This window comes from Clinocottus analis, unplaced genomic scaffold (assembly GCF_023055335.1).
Source record: "Clinocottus analis isolate CAN_PGR_092001 unplaced genomic scaffold, fCliAna1.0.p SCAF_6, whole genome shotgun sequence".
Taxonomy (NCBI): domain Eukaryota; kingdom Metazoa; phylum Chordata; class Actinopteri; order Perciformes; family Cottidae; genus Clinocottus; species Clinocottus analis.
Genome location: NW_027176218.1, coordinates 18031071 through 18053195, shown reverse-complemented (window position 1 = coordinate 18053195; position 22125 = coordinate 18031071). Strand labels below are relative to the sequence as shown.

General features: G+C 39.9%; 3 protein-coding genes across 4 annotated transcripts; 1 reads left to right on the top strand and 2 right to left on the bottom strand.

Moving 5' to 3' along the window:
- Window positions 1–157: 157 nt before the first annotated feature.
- On the bottom strand, window positions 158–12305 carry rspry1 (ring finger and SPRY domain containing 1). The gene is made up of 15 exons (XM_068602574.1): window positions 11930–12305; window positions 10833–11452; window positions 8813–8865; window positions 7711–7823; window positions 6725–6851; window positions 6534–6592; window positions 6121–6187; window positions 5081–5212; window positions 4863–4978; window positions 4525–4668; window positions 4321–4432; window positions 3936–4038; window positions 3552–3704; window positions 2747–2851; window positions 158–2543 (listed from the first exon to the last, which is right to left on the bottom strand). The coding sequence occupies exons 2-15, from the start codon at window positions 11228–11230 to the stop codon at window positions 2447–2449; spliced, it is 1779 nt and encodes a 592-aa protein (XP_068458675.1). The 5' UTR covers window positions 11231–11452; window positions 11930–12305; the 3' UTR covers window positions 158–2446.
- anapc13 (anaphase promoting complex subunit 13) lies at window positions 11365–16521 on the top strand. 2 transcript variants are annotated; one of them, XM_068602576.1, is made up of 3 exons: window positions 11365–11483; window positions 14547–14661; window positions 15237–16521. In XM_068602576.1, exons 1-3 carry the CDS (start codon window positions 11449–11451, stop codon window positions 15360–15362), a joined length of 276 nt encoding a protein of 91 aa, XP_068458677.1. In that variant the 5' UTR covers window positions 11365–11448; the 3' UTR covers window positions 15363–16521. The 2 variants fall into 2 exon arrangements, with proteins under 2 accessions (XP_068458677.1, XP_068458678.1); XM_068602577.1 differs by having other exon boundaries at window positions 11420–11483; window positions 14507–14661.
- LOC137803815 (lathosterol oxidase-like) lies at window positions 13898–20591 on the bottom strand. Its single transcript, XM_068602575.1, has 6 exons — window positions 20342–20591; window positions 18201–18422; window positions 17924–18056; window positions 17652–17752; window positions 16726–16854; window positions 13898–16450 (listed from the first exon to the last, which is right to left on the bottom strand). The coding sequence occupies exons 2-6, from the start codon at window positions 18408–18410 to the stop codon at window positions 16181–16183; spliced, it is 843 nt and encodes a 280-aa protein (XP_068458676.1). The 5' UTR covers window positions 18411–18422; window positions 20342–20591; the 3' UTR covers window positions 13898–16180.
- Between the last annotated feature and the right edge of the window lie 1534 nt (window positions 20592–22125).

The following is a 22125-nucleotide window of genomic DNA, read 5'->3' as shown; positions in this document are numbered from 1 at the left end:
GTATTTGCATTTTTCTTAATTGTAATCGACTGTTCTTCCAACGGTTATTGTCTGTAAAAATAAATGTATATATTATTGTATTTTGTATTATCACTCTGGTTAAGACAAAAGATTTGAGATGTAAATAAACACCACTCAGTCAGACAAAAAACAAATATCACATGGACATACATTTATTACAAACACCACAATCCAGGAAACAATAATTCTTCAACCACATCTTTGGGAACTCCGGGGGGGAATTCCTTTAGATGTTTTAAATATGATCCACAACTTATTCTTTACAATCCTGAACTTCATCTCTAGCCGTAGAGACAAGCATATAATTTCTCTCACCTGCATGTACAGTATTAGGTGCTCCAGGAGATACAAGATAGCAGACAGTGACTGGACCATTCTTTAGTCTCCTACTGAGAGATGCATGTAAGCTTTTAGAAATCATTCGAGTATAGTCTAAATGATTTTACAGATCCTGTTCATGCAATTTGGTGGAGTAGTAACTATTCATAAACAATTTAAACCAACTTAACTTCTAAATTAATTATTGTGATAATTTGAATTGTCACCAGATTTTTTTTTTTTTTTTTACTAATTGTACAAATAGAAGTTTTCCTTTAATCACAATTTCTCATCACCTGTTTCCGAAATACAAATGTCGTTCAGAGATGCTTCAAGTAAAGGATGAGCAGAGAGACAGAAAAAAAGAGGAAGATGGATAAATGGCTAAATGTGAGCAAAGAGATGTACTGTTATGTTATGGAAAGCATTATTAATGAAGCTGAAAGATACATTGGAAGAGAACCTTCCAATCTAAAATTTGTTTTGACTAGATCTATTCTGTATGCTGCTGCTGATTGTTAGCAAGTGTTTGTTTGCCAATTCATGTCAAATGTTTCACTGCCAAATCAGATCCAAAAAGACAACATATTAAGAATGACCGTGGGATATTTAGTTAACTGATATTTAGGAAAAACAATTCACTTAAACATTTCACATTTGTTTAAAGCAATTTACCCATCTGTTAATACAACACTGTCAATCAACAAAACCTGTTGTGCTTCTCAACCAAGTTTTTACATCAGTGTTCCCCGTCATTAATAAAACAAAATCAAATCACATCTTGAGGATTCAAAATAGTCATCTTAAGACAGTTGTCTGTCATAACAAACAAAACATGAAGACATATGTACTCAGTAAAGCACGACTCACGGTGGTGCGGCATTAAAAGCTGTTGCCAAATTGTTAGCACCAATCAAACAATCCCAAATAAATTCTGATGGTGGTGGGAATTCAATTGTATACTTCTCCCTCACGGGCTCTTCAAACATAAGCTTTTAAAGTTGGGGAGAAAACATGATTTTCTTTACAGATTAACTTTCTGTCAATTCTTTGTCTTTTAAGCTGCGTTTGTTGCATACATGATCAAGACTGAGGAAATGTCAACATCTGAGAAGAGACAATAAAGCACAAAAAGCAGCAGGGTCAGAAGCGTGAAAAATCACTTACTTATAATATAGGTTCAAGCTGTTTTTCTTCCTCCGGTTGTCAAAAGAATATTTTTTCTGTTAACGTTCTCTGTGCTAGTTACATTTCAAACATTTGTAAACCGAATCAGAAAACTCAAATATTTCAATATGTTCAGCAACTTTAAAGATTTCTGAAATCAAGAGTAAAATCTGATATTTTACATTACAAAGTCTTTTTTCTAAATGAAAAACCCTACCAGTGGGAAATCAATCATTACAGACAGAGAAGGTGACCAATGGATAGGTGTCGGTATAACCTTGAGAAAAGAGAATGAAATTGCTACCTCGAGAACACCACAATTCACATATCGACACCCCAAAACATGAAAGTGAGATTCCTCGCAAATGTATCTGTACCTTGGGTTTAATACTGTACGACAGGCTGTGATCCTTTCTGTTACCCAGCCCTTTCAGCTCTGCAGACAGGTGCATGATGATGATGGGATTAAATAGTAGTAGCCTGTGGGCTAAAAGCGCAGTGGGATCCTCGTATCATAGAAAGGATGTCTGATAACTCTACCCAGGACTTGCAGATGAGAGATCGGTTCCGTCTGTAATCTCGTTAAATTGTTTCTGCTCCTCATTTCTGAAATAAACACGCAGTTTATAGAAAGTTGAGAAATTCTTGGCCCCGGCTTCTGCAGTGAGTTGTCAGAAGGATACAAAAGAGGAGATGTAGGCAAATAGGAGAAAGCTCCTGGGGATCCATCTTAGGTTTAAAACCCCCTTCTCTCATCTCCTCATTTTATCGCTCCACTCCTCCATCGTCGCTTCCTCGTACCAGAAGTTTCAGTTCGAGCATCATCACAACACCGTGGCACCGTGCTCGTAGCCCTGCTGGGTGGGAGGGGATTAGAAGAGAAGGGCAAGGCTGTCGGGCTTGTGTGTCTCTCCTTGCTGGAGAAGGGGCAGGAGGTTTGTCAGGAGACATGTGCAATGAGTCTGACGCGGGTCTGAATGTCCTGGCGGCACAGAGGGCACGTCTCTAACTGTAAGGCACACTCCATACACATACCACTGGAGGATAGAGGAGGGGGTGGGACATAAAGGTAGATTTTATTATCCATTCATAGAAAATTATAGATGGAAGAAAATTGGGCATTAGTCGAACTACCATATTATTTACAAAGACAAACTGCTGTCAATGATATTCTATCCAACTAGCTGAACTGAGGATATTTTGAACAGTTTGTGACCATCACCACCAGATGCATACGTACCCATGTCCACAGGGCCGCAACTCCGTGTCAGCCATGACGTCACAACACAGCGTGCAGCAGTTGTCTCGAATGCTAACTTGCTTTAGTAAGGCCAGACGCCGATGTCTGTGACACACACAAACACAAACACACACACACACACACACACACACACACATATTTAAAGTTGTTGTCTTCTGTACATATATACTTATTGTGATAAGTATTCCAGTTCATCTAGTTTGTTCTAATTGTATACTTTAGCTTACAAAGTGAATATATGTTGAGGTTATTTTTTTGTTGCTTGTTTTAAAAAAGATGTAATTTTATACAGGCTAGTAGACCCTTCAAATCAACTACAATGTGTCATGTCAAATTCAGTTTTAATAAGTGAAATGAATAGTGCATTTCATTTTAGTGTTTCACTGCCAGAGTATTTTGGATGATAGGTTACTGCCAGGATTTCAAAAACCCTAAACTAAAGAGCCATAACTAAGTGCCTGCCAAAAGACTGCTCAGTTGCATTGTACACATCAGACTGTAAAGATAATGAGTGACTGTCTCTTGTATAAATATTTTCCTATTCTTTCAAGACGTCCTTTAACTAGTCATTACATTTAAAAAGAGTCTAGAGAGCTGCTTTATTGCAGCCATAAAACTAATGAGAGATCCAAATTATCCATGTCCTCTGGAGCAAACCCAAAAGGATTGGACGCTGTGTGCAGACAAATGATTCACTAGACAAGGGACCGTTGGTTAAGACAATAACCTTCCCATGTTTCAAGTCGATTTTAGACACTAAAAAGGACAGGCTACAATGATTTACCTGGGGAGGATAATCTTTTCACTGGGCAGCAATGAAGCAAAATCGTTGAAGGTGCTGAACTTCACAGAAGGTGGGTGACGGAAAGGCTTGGCCCCAAAGTTAAACTCACACTGCTGGTAAGACATGAAGCTGGCTGCTGCAAAGAAACCGGACCTGATGGACACAGAAGTGAAGGGAAGACAAGGATTCATTTGAGAGAAGAGAGAAAATGGAAAGACACACGTAAAAAAAGGGAGTAAGGACAATAGAATGAGAAAGGAAAGAAGTGTTTGAGGGAGGACAACAGTTGAAACCAGTCACAGGACAAAGGAAAATTAAATGGTGACAGATTCAAGGGTGCGTGTGTGCGTGTGTGTGTGCGTGCGCGCGTGCGTAGACACTTACGTGGCTGAGGAGAAGACCTGTTTCTCCGGCGGCAGCTGATGTCCGTTCAGATAGAAAATCATCTGCTTCTTGCTGAGGTCCAACAGGAAGCCGATGGCATCTCCTAAACAAGCCACACACGCAGACGAATAAAGTTTTGGCGTGCTGTTATTACAATCATCTGATACTCCGCGTGGGAGGTTAATCAGAGCCTGGCTCTGACAGCAGCGTGTGGGTGCTAAAAATCACAAAAATACTCGAGAGAAACTAAATACGATGAAGCAATTTCTAGACAAATAAGTCGGATATTTTAAGCGGGGTGTCCCTTCACTTTCTAATGTTCAGTCAGACAAACAACATTTTTTTGAAGTACATGGTTAAGAAACAGCATGTGTGTACTGCATACCCTCCTTCCAGCAGGGGTGAGAGTGAGGTTTACTGCGAGCGTTGTACCAGATGAGCTGCCTGCAGCCATCATACGCACACGAGTATTCATCATCACCTATACCATAGCCCTCCTGTAGAAAAAAAAAAAAAAAAGCCAAATTATGAAACTGCAGAAAAACTTGATGTGAAAGAGCTGAAATGTACAGACACTGAAGAGGCATACATGGTTGAGGAACTTGCTGTCCTTGGTGGCCCATCCGATTTGCATTACGCCTGATGTAATGACTGTCACCTCGTAGTACCAAACGCCCGAATCCACGCAGAATGTGCAACGCACGCTCTCAAAGGACGAGGCATCGCATCGTGCCTGAGGAGGAGAGCAGAGAGAGAGAGATTATTAATTCATCGTTTTAAATATACAGGTTACAAACATGAATATCAGGCTAATGGATATGAACTTTTAAAATATTTATGTTGGAAAATGTATAGTTTCCTGTTGTGCATCCATGAAATGTGCCATATGTGGCTAATCTCATAGATCACACACAAACACAGACTGACCTCTAGTCCGGTCGGGGAGATCTTGAGGTACTCGCTGACATCATTGCTGTTGAGCATGGCATTAATGTTGGTGAGGTTGACCTTCTCGTAAGTGAACTGACGGCCGTCCTTTAGAACTAGACGGAGGACGACAGAGGAACCGTTCTCACATTTCTTTCTTGAGTGACTCACACGCAAATATACAATGTCAATAAATCATCGCAGCTACTTGTACTCACACAGGTTGTCGAGGCTCCATTGTGAGCAGAATCCGACCTGCCTCTTCAGGTAGTCGGGATGCTCTGCCCACGACTCCAGGACAGCGAGTCGATTGCTGATGCACGACTCAGACACCGTCAGCTTATTCTCACCTGGGCAAAGAGATGCACAAGGCACGTGTGTTAAAACAGCCAAGTCACAACTATACATACAGTGAAAATGTGAACATTTACAGTAGACTCTGTGGCAACAGTATAGCGTGTTACTATCATCCTCCCTGCTTTCCTCAGTGACTTTATGACTTTAACTTTGGATGTACAGTCTCGCTGTGTCCGTAAAAACTATAAAGATAAATGTTGAATGAATGCATCTTGGTTCCAAAGTGAGCAGCATAGCTCTGATTCTCAATGACTGAGAAAGCAAATTTTGCCCAAAAACAAGTCTGAATCTACTTTCTGATTTGTTTCATCCTTTCAGAGTTGGGCGGAAGAAGAAGCTAAATGCTTCCATACAGCAGCAGTAAGGAACGGTCAGCCCGGTGTCATATAATTGTTACAGACAAATTCATAATGTTGAGGATTGAGTTTGAAATTTCTGATTATTGAGTTTTCTGCATCGAGTCATAAACGTTCATGAGAGGATGCATTCACGCGATACATCTAAGAATACATTCCCTTCCCTCCTCCCCTCTAAAATCCTGATAGGGACTTAAAAGCGGTTGAGAGTTTTATTTAAGTATTAAAATGCTTTCATTTTGCATTTGTACCAGCGAACAATTCAATATTTGTTTGAAAATAAACAGGAAATAACAGCTGATGAACAGCAAATCTATGTCTCTACCTCGCAGCACAATTTGGTTTATATGCAAAACTGAAACTAACTTTCAACAGGGAAAATGTCGAAAGCAAAAGTTAAGACTTGCCTGTCATAGCATTCCTTTGATAAGGGCACTTTCTGTTTCATTTTTGTGTTTTGTTTTGTCACAAAGTCACAAGATTTCAACTGACTCATCATGAGTCTTCAATATGAACTGGCCTGAAAAGACAGCGAGTGAACTCACTGGTTTGGGAGAACTTCTCCAAAGCGATGAGAGCAAACAGCATGACAGTAGGGTGGGCTTCAGAGCTCTAGAGGAAGATGAACAGAAATGATCATCAGTTTGCAACATTTTCTTTCATGACACAACAATAGTAATAATAATAGATGTCTCGTATAATTAGGCCTTCTGCTATTATTTCACAATGACTTTGCTTTCAAAGACGGATGTTGGATGAATCAAGGTGGTTGTGCGTTTTGTAACTGACAGTGTCACAAAGCCACTTCCCTTTATTGACTGCGTAACCTTTCAGGTTTAAACTCTACAAAGAGCATCGACCTGCATACATCTGTTATCTTATGACTTACTTCGGTCAATGACAGTTAAGCAACTAAAATGCATCTACAAAAAAAATAGAAACATGCGTGTGTGCTCACCAGGCTCTCTAGAAGGTAGTCAAGGGTTCCTGGGCTCAACAATCCAATACTAGCCGGACCTAAAAACCATTAAGAAATTGTGTCAATGAGTCAAGTCAATAGTAAGTAGTAACCTGCCAATGGAAGTGGTGCACAGCAAAGAATATTAACTCAAAGATATAAAGTATCACGTGAGTAAATGTGGACTTTACCAGCCAGTTTCTCTGCCAGGCATCCCAGGACAGCTGTGGTGTTTCTGTGTTTAGCAGGGTTGAGAGCATCCTGTCGCGCTACAGCCGAACTCAGACTCAACATGTCTGACAGTTTCTGGAGAGCATCCTTATGGGAGGAGATGGAGCAGTTACTGAGATGAAAGTCAGATACACATGCTCACACACACACACACACACACACACACACACACACACACACACACACACACACACACACACACACACACACAGGACCAACAGCTCGAAAAAAGCACACCAAAAGTAAATCAAAATCGAATTTCTTAACAGAGACTAAGTGTTACTGATGCAGCAAAACCTCCATCAGACAATATCATCCAGCTGCAGAGCTGCAGTGCCAGCACTTTCATATTAACAGTTTGAGTCCAGCCAGTGCCATTCTACACACCACCTGCAGGCAAGTTTGTATTTAGTTTTTTTAGCTGCTGGTGTTGAGTCTTTGCATTGTACATTTGAAAGCTGCAAAATGTTTTGTTAGGTGGAGCATAATTCTGTTCAAATACTTGAATGACTACAGAGTTCATACTGTTCAGAGTGTCATAGTATGTCCTTTGTCCTCAGGTTACTTTGGACCAGGAGGCAGGGGGTCCAAAACAAATTGTATTTGTCCAAAGGGGAAAAGTTAGGTGGTGTGGGGGAGGGTGGGTGGAAGCAGAGGCCAAATGAAAACAATACATGTGATAAAGTTACAAGCAAGTTCCACGAGGCATACAAAAACAGCTGATCGTGGGAGGTTCCTATCACCAGAATACAGAAAGGGCCATGGGCAAGAAGAAGACAAAGATTGTGCGTTTATTAAACCTGGGTTAGTTTTGAGATTTCATCTTTTCCACCTCAGGTTGGTTAGTGTTGGAGTTATACATTTCTAGGTTTCAGGTCATATATCATTTTCAAACTATTACCCAAAATGACTCCTTCTGTGTCATACACAGTTATTTGCCACTAACCTTGGTTGGCAGGGGACACTCATCCAACAGAAGGGTTATCACTGCAGGGCCAAGCGGATCGTCCAATGGGATCACTCGAATCAGAGACTGGACAACCTCCAGCCAACCATCATCTGAGGAAGAAGATAGCAAATTATAGAATTGAGACTCAACAGATTAAATTGATCTGACCATTCAGATGATTCTCCTATTCTTTCATTAAACACACACACCTAAAAAAGGAATTAGCACTATTAATCTCAATAAAAACACAAGAACAGGTAACGGAACTGTGCTGAAATCACTTGGTAAAACAGGCCACTGGATTATGAATATCAGCTTGCAGCATAAATACTAAAGCATTCATTTCCTGTCCATTAGCAACTTCAATAAGAAACTCTCTAACACTTATGAAAGCCCCTGACAACTAGCTGATGAATAATGTAACATCGTGGCACATGTCAGAAAGTAACTGGCTTGCTGCTTGACTGCCTTCAGGGTTTAGTGTCTGTAAGCCTAGACTCAACTCGACAACAACACCACGCCATGTGAGCATCAAACACCATATATTGCAAACACAAAAATTCTACCGCAAACACACAAATCAATGGACAGAGTATCAACATAAATGCCATGAATAAATAGAAGAAAATATCACTGAATGGAGGAAGAGGACTGTAAAGGTCTGCTGCTTACAAAGCTACTGTAATTTTACTGCCTCGGCAGTTCTTAAAAACAACCCATAAGCTCAGCCCAAGGGGGATGGGACAGCATATTCAGAAGAGACCTGTCTAAATTCCTGGGACTCCTCACCAGTCAGTAGAAATTCCTACAGTCCAGCGGATGGTTTCATTTCAAACTGAAGAAACTGACGTATTGTGCACAAAACTAAGCATCAACCAGGAAATTGTTTTGTCTGTTGAGACAATAGCCTCTTCGTTAAATTACTCTTTCTAAGGAGAGCTAATGTTCCTATATTGCCCCATTTAATTACCTTAGTCTCATTATAAAACAAAGGAAACTTTGCATTACGTAACATTGCTTACCATATCTATATTATTTTAACTGGATTAAGACCTGTTTAATAAATCCATGCCCAGTGAGTGTTTTTTTTCTTCCTTACCGGTCTCTGCCATCTCGTGCAAAGTGATCATGGAGTAAGGGGGTTCTTGGTCACTGAAAAACAGAAGTTTGAACAGAATGTGATAACAGCCCGTTTCTATGACTTCATGACACTGTGATCACTGCATAAAAAACATTCTCAAACAAACAATCCATGCCTATGTGCGCTTCTCTCTGATAGCATTAATGGCTATGGACAGTAATGTTATCCCATGGAAGGAGGGAGAGAGAAGGAAAGCGTAAAAGATTTACTTCAGTGGTTGTCGTTTTCGATGATGCTGTCATTATTGTTGCTTGTCATTGCTCGTCCCAAGCTGAAAACTGCTTTCATTATTACGACCATGAGATCAGCCAACTCCAAGATTCTAAACACAACTAAGAATTACTGCGTCTCAGTTTCTTTCATTTATGAATCAAATATGAAAGCATTCTTGGAAATGTGCTTGCAGGTTTCATACAGGGCTGAAAAAACATTGGTTCAAGTTGCAGTATTCTAGTTAGTGATTTGTCTTGCTTTATCCATTATTTTAGTTTTTGAACACACGGATCATGCACAATGTAAGGGCACCAGCATTCAAATAATGCAGTTCTATGAGAGGTGATACTGAAAAGTTTATTCACCACCAATACATCATCTGGTAACTTGATAGAATAATTATTTAGGATATTACATGTAAATTATTTTTTTTTACCAAATGTAGAATAAACTATAGTTTCACCAACAGCTACAATTCAACAACCAAACAGAGTCAACCAAAACTGAAGAGCACAGATGTACACAACCAGTGCCATATTGTGTTACAACTGCCATAAATACTCAACCTTAACCTTGAAATTCAGTTATTGATTAACAAAGTTGGGTGAACTTGATTATGTACTAGTCATGCTAAATGGTAGCTTAAAGTTTATGTGTGGACAAAATGCACAAGAATAAATGTATATGAAGCAGAGTTAATCTGTACACTTTACTGTAAATAAAATATGCAGCTGTTACATGTTACATGGGCCTATTTTAACAGTCAATATGTATTTATTATTTATTAATTAGATATCTCTTCGCTGGACACATTCATCCCGTATTTTGTTCACAAAACCACCTAAACCGGTGCTAATAAAATAGCTGAGAAATTCCAATGGGTCATGCTGAACAGCTTTTCTCTGAAGACAATGATAGATTAAGCGAACAAGAGGATAAAAAAAAGTGCTTTAGCATCTACGCAGGCCACACAAATACTGCTACATCAAGAGAGGGAACACAGTATATAAAGGAAACTGATTTGCAAAAAGTGCTCTGTGGAGGATGCGCAAGGTTTTTCAGTCTGCCGACAATATATCATAAATATACATAACCGGCTAACTGCACAGCACATTTTAACAAAAAATTTAATATGAAGACAAGCATTTTGTTAAACGAGGTGAAAAAAGTTACTTTTGTCAGTTAGGGCCATCAGTGTTGTTTTGTCAAAGTTGTAGCCTTAAAATATCTCGGTTTCAAGCAGGATATTTTGTGAAATACTATGCTATTTCTTCCAAATAAACAACACAGGACTTAGTCATCTCAAAAGGTGTGACTTTACTATGTACTCTTTCAAAAAGTCGTACATGTGATGTGTGTTCGTGACAACTAAACAACTGTCTGCTGGAAGACAGCAATGTCTATGACTTTTATGCCTCTGGAGGACATGAGTTTGACTAAGCTCCTGTGCTGTGAGTAGCTTCTGTGGAACCAGTGATCTTGTTGATCCTCATATAAACATATATCTTAATTTAAGAAGATGAAGAACCCAATCAAGAAGATCCACATGTGCCAAGACAACATTTCCCGTAAATATGCTAGTACACTTTGATTTATTTTCCAGAGCACTTGTGCCTTATAGGCACATGTAATTACTACTGCTAAAGTATCTAAACATAAATGGCAAGAGGATTTTTTTCTCATTGAAAACTCTTTTTGAAACTGCTCTGACTCTTCCACCCATCATCTTTATCTCTTTAACGTCATCACTCTTATGAAGACTTACTTGTCCACCAGTGTCCTGATGACAGCCAATGTGTCCAGCACCAGGCCATCCACGTTCTGCTTCTTCCGTCTCGGCTCATGGGGCCCTCGCCCTCGGCGCGGCGGCCTGACTGGGTCCCTGGGTCTACTGCTCCGCGCCTCTCCAGCATCAACGCCTACGCCTGGACCATGGTCCACCCGCCTAGCTTGTCCCCGGGTTGCTCTCGACGACCCATGGTGATGATCTTCCAAGTCACTATCATCCCGGCACACACAGCTGTTACCCATGGTTCCAGTGCCGGAGACCACACTGGCGAGGGTCTCCCAGAATGGAGAGAGGGAGTTTGAGGAAGAAAGGAAGAGCAGAACCCTTGCAAGGCTCCTGCAAGCACAAAAGGTGATCCAGGTAGCTACTATCATATCATTTGCCGAGCTTGGTTTTGGGGTATTCTTGTCCCAGTGGGCTGGGTGGGGTCAACGTGAATGATCATACTGTTGCCAAGCTGAGATGTGGGATTGGTTTTGGAGTAATAATGGTAAGTCAAATAGAACAGGAGGGGTCAGGTGATGCAACAAAAAAAAGCTTTGAACATCATAGACAGCCCAAGACTCAGGTCCAGTTCTCATCCAGGGCTCGCATGGCTGTGGAAGCAACACAAAACAAAACACAAAGGTAAGAGTTAAATTATAAGTCAAGTCTGTTAGAGCAGTATAATTAATGGTTTATTGCAGTTGGTCGTGTTCTATCAGCATCCCAACTGTAAACTAGCCGGGAATGCACACCCCGTAATATAAATGTGAAGCCTGGAATATATATTTATATTTGTTTTAAATTTATATTGGCCAAATGCATCTCTCAAGCAGAGCAGCCACTGCGTCTAACATGAGCTGTTTGTCGGTGTGCTGTGTGCGGAGACAGCGTGTCCTGAATCACCGAGACATTTTAGTATTGTTGATAAACAAGCTATATTCATTTAGGTTAGCTGGCTAGCAAGCTAGCCACCCACCCACCAACCATTGTATCAAGTAGCAGTTCCTTTTGAAGACCCCAAGTCTCGCAAACTCACAATTTCGTTAGTAAACTAAAATGATCCAATTTGATCCCGAACGCATACTTACACTCGATAAACAGCAGCACTCAAACTCGGTCGACCCAAGTCGTTCATAAAACAGAGCGCTCACTAGCAGCTAACGCTCCGTGCTGCTGCTAGCCGGCTATCGGTTGCTAGCCCGGGGTTGCTCCGGTCCTCCTGTCAAACTACGCGAGGCGCGTCCGTCTGCGCGTGGAGCTCTCACGCGGGTTCAATTCAGCGGTACCTTCACATGACCCGTCCGTGTTGCTTTACACGCCGCCACTGAGCTCTGAAACAGCAGATTCATGTAACAACCGGCTAACAGCTTACACACATTTTAATGAGGGTTAGCTGTCTGCTAATTTCCGTAGCGTTTGCAGCTCAAAGCTTGTCTATCATCAGCTGTGGCTGCGGAGGCGCGGCTGAAGGAGGAGGGTTTGTGGGGAAGACAACGTCAACAGACCACGGTTCCCACCTTTTTTTCAATCTTCCTTTCTCTCTTCATTTCATCGTCCAAGGGGTGTTGTTTCAGACGTCACTGTATATTATTTTGTGTCTGTTATCTGTGTACCAACGTCATATGTTTTTACGACAGAGAGAGAAATATGTCGAGAGGCGAGAATAAATGCAACAAGTTATCACAATAAAATGTGAGGCAAAATGAAGTTGCATAAAGTAACGTTAACTACATTAGAGAACAGCACCAAACAAGTCCGACCCTACAATTGTTTTGAAAGTAGAAAAATAAACCAGCAAGAACATAAATTTTGTGAAAGCACTTCCCAAGAGCACATGAACGCTCATCAGAAATCATAAGTTCAAGAAAAATAGAATAGAATATTTCCATTTTATAGGGCACCTATATGAATACATTGTATCAACTTTGAATATTTTAGTTTATATTGTGTATACGAATAATGAAATCACATAGATGTGCTAGAACAATACAATACAGAATACATGTGGTATTATCTTGCAGTGATGGTTTCCGCTATAACTTATAACAGCTATAGGAAATTGAATGGGAGAATAGGGATCCAGAGGTTCAATTTTCCACGCGAATCTAAATTGTAAATGTCAAAACAAAAAAAAAAAGTATTAACACCTGTACACAGTAGTGTAGGCCGGGGAATAAGGAACATGTGAGCGAGTGACTAAACACTAAATGTATTGATATCCGTTTAAGAAGTAGCTGACGTCTAAAATGAATGATTTCTCGATAAGAATGAATAATGAATAACCTCAGGGCTCTGACCTGATAACCAAATATAATGTTGTAATAAAAGGATGCAATGTTATCAAAGAGGATGGTTGCACGCATTGAGCCATGTTTCCACTTCCACTAATTCACTTAGTGCTCCATCTATTACTAACACGTATCATGCAATAAAAAAAAATACCACTTCAATAAGTCAAACATCCATTTATTTATATAGTGTGCCGTAAATGAGGACAGTCGTACACCCTGCTTCGGTCTAGGGCAGTATTGAAGGAGTTGTCACGATACATCCCGCTCTTGATCAGGCTTATGGTGAATTTGTGGGACTTCGGGTAGTAAGTACACGGTGAGCTTTCAAATGTTGGAGGGAGACGTCCATATTCACTGGAGGAGGTCCTGTACAATAGATTCTGGGGCTTTCCCCGTAGCGCTGGTAGGACATCTTTGACTTCTGCAGTCGTGGTGCTGGAGAGAACTGCGTTTCCAGGGTTGATACATGTTTTTCTATTTTCCACCTGGTGTTCTTGGGAGGCTGACATCATTGCAGTGCCTACAAAGAGAAACTCACATCATAATCCACAAACCACATCGTTTGTACCAGATTATATAAAAACAAACTAATGTTGTTGGATATGTACAGAAAAACTCAGTGACTCGAAGTTTTCTCTCGTTTTGTTTACCCAATACAAAGTGACGTAAACATCAAGTGAATTAAAACCGCTACATAATAGTGTTTGATAATAATAATATTGGTGATAGAAGGGTGTGATAAAATAGTTAATATAGTTACCTTCAAATGCTAGAAAACAACACAACGATTTGCAATGTCTTCCTCAGCGAAGAGACATCTGGTCACCAAGGAAACCACAAAACATTACCCGACATGACTGTTTTATTATTTATTTATAGTCGTTAACCGTTTGGAAAAGATAGCCTGACTAAATTAAATAATCTTCTCACCCAGAGTCCGTTTATTAGAGTTTCCTAGATATGAAAACCGCGTCGTTCTGAATTAATACAGAATACATTTCACTGTTATTATTATTATTATTACGATCATCGTTATGAATGGAATATTGTTGTATGTTATTATTATTTACGTTAATATGTTTAGTATAATTATTAGTATCATAGTTATTATTAATTGACTGTAACTGAATCGGCAAGTAAACAGAATGTATATTGCTTATCGTCAAATTTCCGCTGTGCATGAAGGCATCATTATCGACGACATCACCACGCGTCCGCTGGCTCGTACAATTACCGCGTCTGCTTTGCTCAAACGACGAAGCTAAAACTGTTGCTAACTAAAACATTATCAAACCCAATTATTTACAGCCCTTGCTGAATTGTTTTCTACTTGCTTGTTTGCAGTAGACTTGCTATCTTCAACTTTTACCACAGTTTGAAAAGTGTTGCTGTTTGCTTGCGACTACTCGGCCAGGAGCCCTGCTCACAGGATGGACAGTGAAATCCAACGAGATGGGAGAGTCCTAGACCTCACTGATGACGCCTGGAGGGAAGACCGACTGCCATATGAAGACGTCACCATCCCTCTGGTAAGACCGATAGCGACATTTTTGGAGGACATGTTACTCCCCTAGTGGAGGTTATGACAGGGCATAGTACAGGGAAATGACAAATCAATGAAAGCTTGCTGGCAAGCAGCCTCAAGTTAATGTTCGCTCAGATTGGGTGACACTTAAATCTCAGGTGAAATCCAGTCAATTTGATTTCAAATTGCTCCCAGACTTTCAAAACTGAGAGCAAGCCGAATTGACAATGGTCAGAATAGAAAGCTCCACTCTCCTGCTTAGAGACAGTCGTCTTTCAGGCTCAACTCATGTGACACTTGAATCAGGCCTTGCATACTTTTATAAGTCATGCTGGACTTACAAATTTGACCATGCATGCTTTCAAAGGCAGACATACTAGTTCCTAATCAGATTTGTTTTGTGGATGCATAGTAGTTGTGTCAATAATTAAGCACACCAACACTCCGGCCCTGTCTAAATATGTGACAGAAAACATTCCTGTTTCATCTGAATTTATAGGTTCATCTTCAGTTTATGTCTTGTTGATATAAGTTAATGCTCTTTTTCATGGCATCTTTTCCCTCCTTGTTCTCTGTCAGACAGAATTGCCGGAGGCTGAGCAGGACAACGGAGGCTCCACAGAGTCTGTGAAAGAACAAGAGATGAAGTGGACCGACCTCGCCCTTCAGAGCCTGCATGAAAACACACCCAGCACCGGAAGCTGAAAGACCAATCAGGAATCCAACAGAAAAAGAAAGTAGACCCTCGATTGAGTCTTTTTGCATTCTATTTGGTGTTTTGAATGATTTAAATTATGTTCCAACTGGGCTGAAATGATCGAAAATTAGTTTTTTGCTTCGTTATTAGACTTGTATTCTAGTCCTGATATATGTAAAATAACATCTTCATGATAACATAATTTCTTCTTTCGTGCTGAATTCAGAAAGTTTGGATGGTTGACATTCATTCATATATGCTCTGTGTCTGTCAGCTTTCTACCACTCCTATCATAGAAACATTTAGCCTCATTTTACAAAGTGGTAGTCGTAAATCAAAGCATCAAGTTCGCAGTTGGATGAATACAGTTCTGAATGTAAATATGACAAGTATTCCCACAAGTCAGATCAAAGTCTCAAAATTATTTTCTTTCTTTTGTACTCAATTAGTAAATAAACTGCAGTACAATTTTTTTTTTTTATTATTTCAACCCTGCAATGAATCATACTTCCTTGAGGGTTAAACTGTAATATAGAGCGGTTATTTTAACTTGATAGTCATTTGTTTGAGTCACCTAAACCTCAAATTTGCAGTTTTGTATTCACAAATATATGTTGTTATTTCCATCCTACTTATCTTTAGGCAGTGCATTTATCCATTGCAGAATTATTTTGGGAAAATTTGTCTAAAACCGCTTTACATTTTTGGAGTACTTTGTTGTACTTAGTTGCAGTGTCTGGTTTTGCATTTGATAGGCAGTATTTCTTTCATCGTGACCCAGGCTGAGGAATCTGTGGAAACCTCTCTGAGGAAGTTTAAACCGTTGTCACTGCATGTGCGCAGCCTTTGCCATAAGCTTGCGAACATGGTCATGTGGGCCCTTCCCCAACAGGGCTGACGGATGCCGGTAGGAGCCACCCAGACGATCCCACAGTGTGAAGTATTGTCCGTAGTTGTAGTTGAAGTAAAGATGATGGTCTACGTGGTGCGCAGCACCGTTAATCAGATATATTAGGGGGCCGTGGATGCGGTAGTCTCCATCGTGTATGGAAATGGTCCAGATGTTGACAAAGACAAAGAGTGAGAGGTAAACCACCTGTAATGTAAAGATACAAATGTCATTTAAAACCACTGTACAGTTAAGTTTACATTAATTAATAAAGTATTTCGGAATTCATTGGTTTTTTTACATTACTTTTCCATCAAATTTCATAAAAAGGTGTTCACATGCAACTGGACCTGAAATAATCAGTCAAATTTTGAAATCATCAAATGTGCAGGGAAGCTTGTGTAGTCATAATTTGCAATACTGTAACTCCTCAGTCGATTAGCGCCAAAATGTTTAGCATCAAGTGTCAAGCAGACCACCACCTTGTGAAGAGGAAAGATGAAGGGGTAGACGTGATAGGGTAAGCTCTGCAGGAAGCCATCCAGTGGGTGGAAGGCATGGCTGGCAAAAGGTGTGGGGATCTTGAATACATGGTGCTGCTTATGCAAATGCTGAGGGATAGAAACATAAACGGTGATGTCTCAATATTAGAACTGTTTTTAGTGAGGAAAAAAAACAGGCAAACAAGCAAAAATATCAACTTTGAATTAATTAGATCCAGAATCAAGAAGTATGATGAAACAGTCTTCAGATGGGTGGGATGTTTATTTATTCAAATCAAATTAGATGACCCGTCCAACAAGCAAAGGTGGTACAGTTACTCATTTCAATATATTGGGTTGTAGATCAGTTGAACCCTGATTTGCCAAAAAGTCACGTTTTCACATTCATATCCACTAGGTCCAATGCAACATTTCTTTCCTAACCTTAGACACTGTGGGAGCACAACATTGTTATTATTACTCTATGAAGTGTAACATGTTAGCAAACATTTGTCTTATCTAGTAATAGTGTTATGTTTGTTCCCACCTAAAGAATGTTATATCAACTCTGCTTTCAGCTGTGCTTTGCTCCACCAACAACTGAAGGAAACATTTGGCTCTTTCGCATCTGGATGCTTCACTTCTTTTGACCTGCTAGGTGCTAACTTTGCTCTTTAGTAAGTAGTGTAAAGTGGGTTTATCACAGCTGTTTTGCCAAAAAACGCTGCTGAAAACAAGTTAATGAAAAACAATGAAGTGAAAGAAGCTACAGTGTTCTGTTGAGCTGAGGGGAACTGCAGAGTTAGGTGATCATGTTCAGTGTTTTTGCGACTATGAGTAACCCCTCTCAAATTCGCTTAGTGTTGATATAGAGCAATATTGTCTGGGAGCGGCATTAAACTAGCCATAAACATGCTCAAGCTCACCTTGTAGAGGTTCTTATGGTGCAAGGAGCGGTGTATCCAATAGATACACATATCAGTAAAGAACAAGAAACCAGCTATGCTCAGGATCATTCCAGGCCAGCCTGAAACGGAAACAAACCATAGACTCATAGATCATAGTCGGACTGATTGTTTTATAACCTGTTTCAGCAGAAGAATAAATATTTGATAGGTTGTTAAAATCAGCTAGCCTTCAGTCAGTCAATTGTGAGTTGAACCCTGGGTTTGAATGTTTCTGGTAACTGTTGTCTCACCCAGAGAAGAGTCGCTGATGTTGTCATAAAGTTTGCTGTTTCCCTTGATCTCCAGGAAGAAAAGGGCCACAGTGGGGAAGCTCATCCAGAAGATGGAGACCGTTGATAGTCGAATCTCCTTTCTTATCTGGTTCTGTCGTTGGATCCCACACAAAGTTAGAAGCTAGGACAAGTTTGCTTGGGAATAGTTTTTTCAACAACAGCCCCAGTCACTAATAGTTTAGACAACCCAATTAATCCATTGACCTTCAACTGGTCTCCCCATCAATCAACTTACCTTGATAAACTGTGGATGTTTCCTTAGCATATGGTCAAACACGTAGTAGAAGCTAAGAGCACCAAAGCCCAGGTAAATCAGCACTGCTCCCAGGTTGGTCACCAGCCACAGGCTGAGGATCTGACGCACAGCCCCGTCCTCAGGCCATGAGGCCGGGTAAACATACGGAGTGAAGATGTAACTATCAGCAATGTTTAGCACATGATCCATGATCTCCACAGTCTGTGAAGAGAGTGAAATGTACTGTATGATCAATATTGCACTTAACCATCATGACAGCCTAAAGAGTGTGTTATATGTTCTGTTTCTTAGTGAGGACTCTTAAAGGCTTATAGCTCACAATCAGACCTGGATGGCTTTGAAAATTAAAAGAAGCTGCAGATACTGTGTCCATGCTTTAAGCTTGTGGTTTATAAATGAACCTTTAAAAAAAAAAACGTCCTACTTCTAACGTTCCATGCACAACATATAAGAGACTCACCATGATAAAGTTTCAAGAAAAGATATTAATTCAAACGAAATTAAAAGGTGAACTGAATTATATCAGGTATTGTAAATGTGCAAGACACTATGAAGTTAGACAAAGGCAACATAACAAAACAAAACCACTAGTCAAAGAAGAAGCAGAGGGATGCTGCCAGCAGCTAAGCAGACATGTGGAGGGAGGCTGCATGTTCTAGAAGTCTTCCTTTAAGACTAGCCTGGACAAGACAGACAGCTTACATTCAATGTTGCAACAGTTGAAAAAAAGATTAGTTTCAAGAGAATGAAATGAAACCATCATTCCTGTAGAAAAGGCCACAGTCCCAATGCAAGCCACTATGCCTATGCCATAATAGCTCAAAATGCACCAATGTCCCCTTTTGTAACCCCTCAATTAATACAACTATATACTTGTTTGAGGTGGATGCTTGTTAACTGGACCAGCACCTCTTCCCCCTTGCTGCTGCTGATTAGACCAAAGTCCTGAGCTGGTTTCTGATGAGCTCAGATAAACATGATGAATGAACTTCTTTCTGACCCCAGCAGACCACTCCACAGTGATTTCCACACAGCTCTGCAGTGGAATGACTGTATGATAATTATCACTGTGGAAACAGTGATAATGGAAGCTGTCACAAGAACAGATACACAGGTCATTCCTGCCCACTGCTATACGACTTGAAGCATGTCTTGCATGCCTGGTCCCGTTATTCCTTTCTCATACATCTGCCAATCATTTCTCAGGCATGCTCTCGTTATTTTCTTGCTGTCATTTCTCGGAGATGTTGATCATCAACTGTTTAAATCAGTGGGTCTCCTCTATTAAATAAGCACAACGAAACAATGTCATCATGAGCGCATCATCTTGCTGCATCTGTCTTCAGTTCATTACTGTTACGCGACCCTCCACCTTCCCATCTCCGCCCACTCTTTGCAGATCCATCAGCTTCATCAACCTATCATTTTACCAGCCTCATAAGCACCACCACTAGTGTCTAGACTCCACAGGGGATTCATCTTGTTGCTGATTGGGGCCCTTAATTACAATCTCCTCAAAAGACTCTAAAACAGTATCATTACATATCACCTGTTATTAATAAACAATTATATTTTCTTTATCAGACTAGTCTCTCCTGATTGAAACATCTATCTAAAACAGAGTTAGTAGTTAATTAAGCAGCCACATACATGTGACGTTCATGCAATGAGGAGAAGTGTAATCAGTAGAAGTGCAGCCCAATGCAGGATAGAGCTTCTCTCTCTTTTTAAAGTAGTAGTCTAAGTGACAGTTATCGAAAGTTCTCAGCCTTACCTTTTTTTTAAAATTCTTTATATATTATATAATAACTTTTTATGACTCTTTATATCATACACTTCAGATATAGGGTGACTTAGTTTTGTTTCACCCAAATGGATGAATCAGGAATAATCCCCATGTGCATGCACTGCAAAACAAAGGTTTTCTGCCTCCATTCAAAACCAAATATATCACACAAGCATTTTCACCTTATTGGCAGCTATATTAAACTAAACATACTTGTTAATGTCTATGGTTAGTCTAAGAAATGTCAAAAAGCTGTTTCATGCTTTTCATGGACTACTTTTTAGGACTTTCAAAGAGCTTGCATGGTGAATTTGGTTACTGCTGCTGAACTGACCTGCTTTAGGACGTCAGAAGTGTGAGAGCTTTCCTGCAATTGGATCCTCCTTCCTTGTGTGCATGTCCATAGCAAATTGGCTGAGCGACAAAAAGAATGTGGCTTAATGGAGCAAATTGTTTACCGAAGAATGAACCACGCCCTGCTGATATCAATTCACCATGCATTCCATGAAGAACATTTTTTTCTAGAAGCTGCAGGAGATTCGGAGGAAAACTGAAACAAGCGTTGGTCCTGGTGAAACCAGATCCAGGACATGCTCAGCAAATAACTCAGAGCTCAGTGACAGCAAGACTCGATCTTACAGTCAGATCTGCTCTTCTCGGAGTCAGAGTGACATGGTCTTTTGAAAACTTGCTTATTAATAGTAGTTTTTAATTACTTCATGTTTAATAGTTCATGTGATTCCAAGTAAAGTAATGTGCTTCATCATACTATGACATATTAGATTATTCATATGAAACAAGTCAAATGAACTGATGTCTTCATCAAATGCATTGATATTCATACCCATAAGTCATCAGAAATGATATGACAGGAATTAAGCCTTACATTGCCTGTTTTGAACAACCATCTGCTATAATGCAAAATAAATCACTAGTGATGTGTCATCCTTGCAGTGCACGTTCCCTGCCCCATGCTGGGTTTAGGGATCCCGATTGAACTGACGCCTGAACTCTACCTTTAACACGCACACACACACACCATGTATACGGCCCACACGCAAGTAAGAAGTGTGAGTTTATCAGGAGAAAAACGAATATGTATTCACTTGTCTTGTGGCTGGTCTGTATGTCAACACTTTCAACCTGCCACAGACATTAAGCAAGAAACACAAGTGGGCTATTTGTGATCTCAACGCTAGCACAAAGAATCTGAACAAGATGAAGAATGATCTTATGCAAGTTTTTTTTTCTTTCCACTCTATGCTTTCTGTAGTTGATTTTATTGTTTTGTTTATTTACACTGACTGATCCTATATCCACACAAGTATACCGTATATAGTTTGATGAGGGGTGACAATATACAGTGATCTTATTTAGGTTATGTGCTCCTACAGCGAGAAAATATGACATCTCATAAGTGTGTGTCTTCACTTTCCCATTCAATAACTTTTCAATATTCTAGTAAATTGAAAGGTTGATTGATTCCAACAAAAAAAAAAAAACATAATTCTGCACCCAAATAAATGCAGACTGCATTTTTTTCATGTGTACCTGAAATACAAATGTCATTAATACCTAATGAGGAAATGTAGTTCTTAACTGTGCCACAAGGTGGAAAAAAAAACCTTCTCTATGAATATAAATGTGTAGCTGTCTCCCTCTCGAGCTGCCTGACACAAACAGCAACTCTCTGTGCAGTGTGCAGCGTCTTCATGTCTTTCCAACCAGTAACATGGGATTCATGAACATAGTTTTAATGAGACAATAATACCTTCGTGTTCAAGTTACTACAGCAGAATCCAAATTGAGTCTCATCAGACAAAATGAAGGATTGGGGCTCACTGAGGTAATTAACTTCACCAATCCCCATCTCCAACGTCCTGTTAAGTCACTGTGAAAATACATTTGTTCCTATGATTGTGTAATCTGAAACTGAGTTTAGCATTAAAGCCCAGGCTGTTGTAAAAAAAAATAACATGCGTCACATAACCGTCCTGAAAGTTACAAATTATGTTTCCTTTGAAAGTAGGCTAATTCACTTACATTTAGTTAAATATTCAAACCCATTTGTGTGATGTGTCATGTATTCCCTTTTTGGGTAATTTGGGTATATTTGCA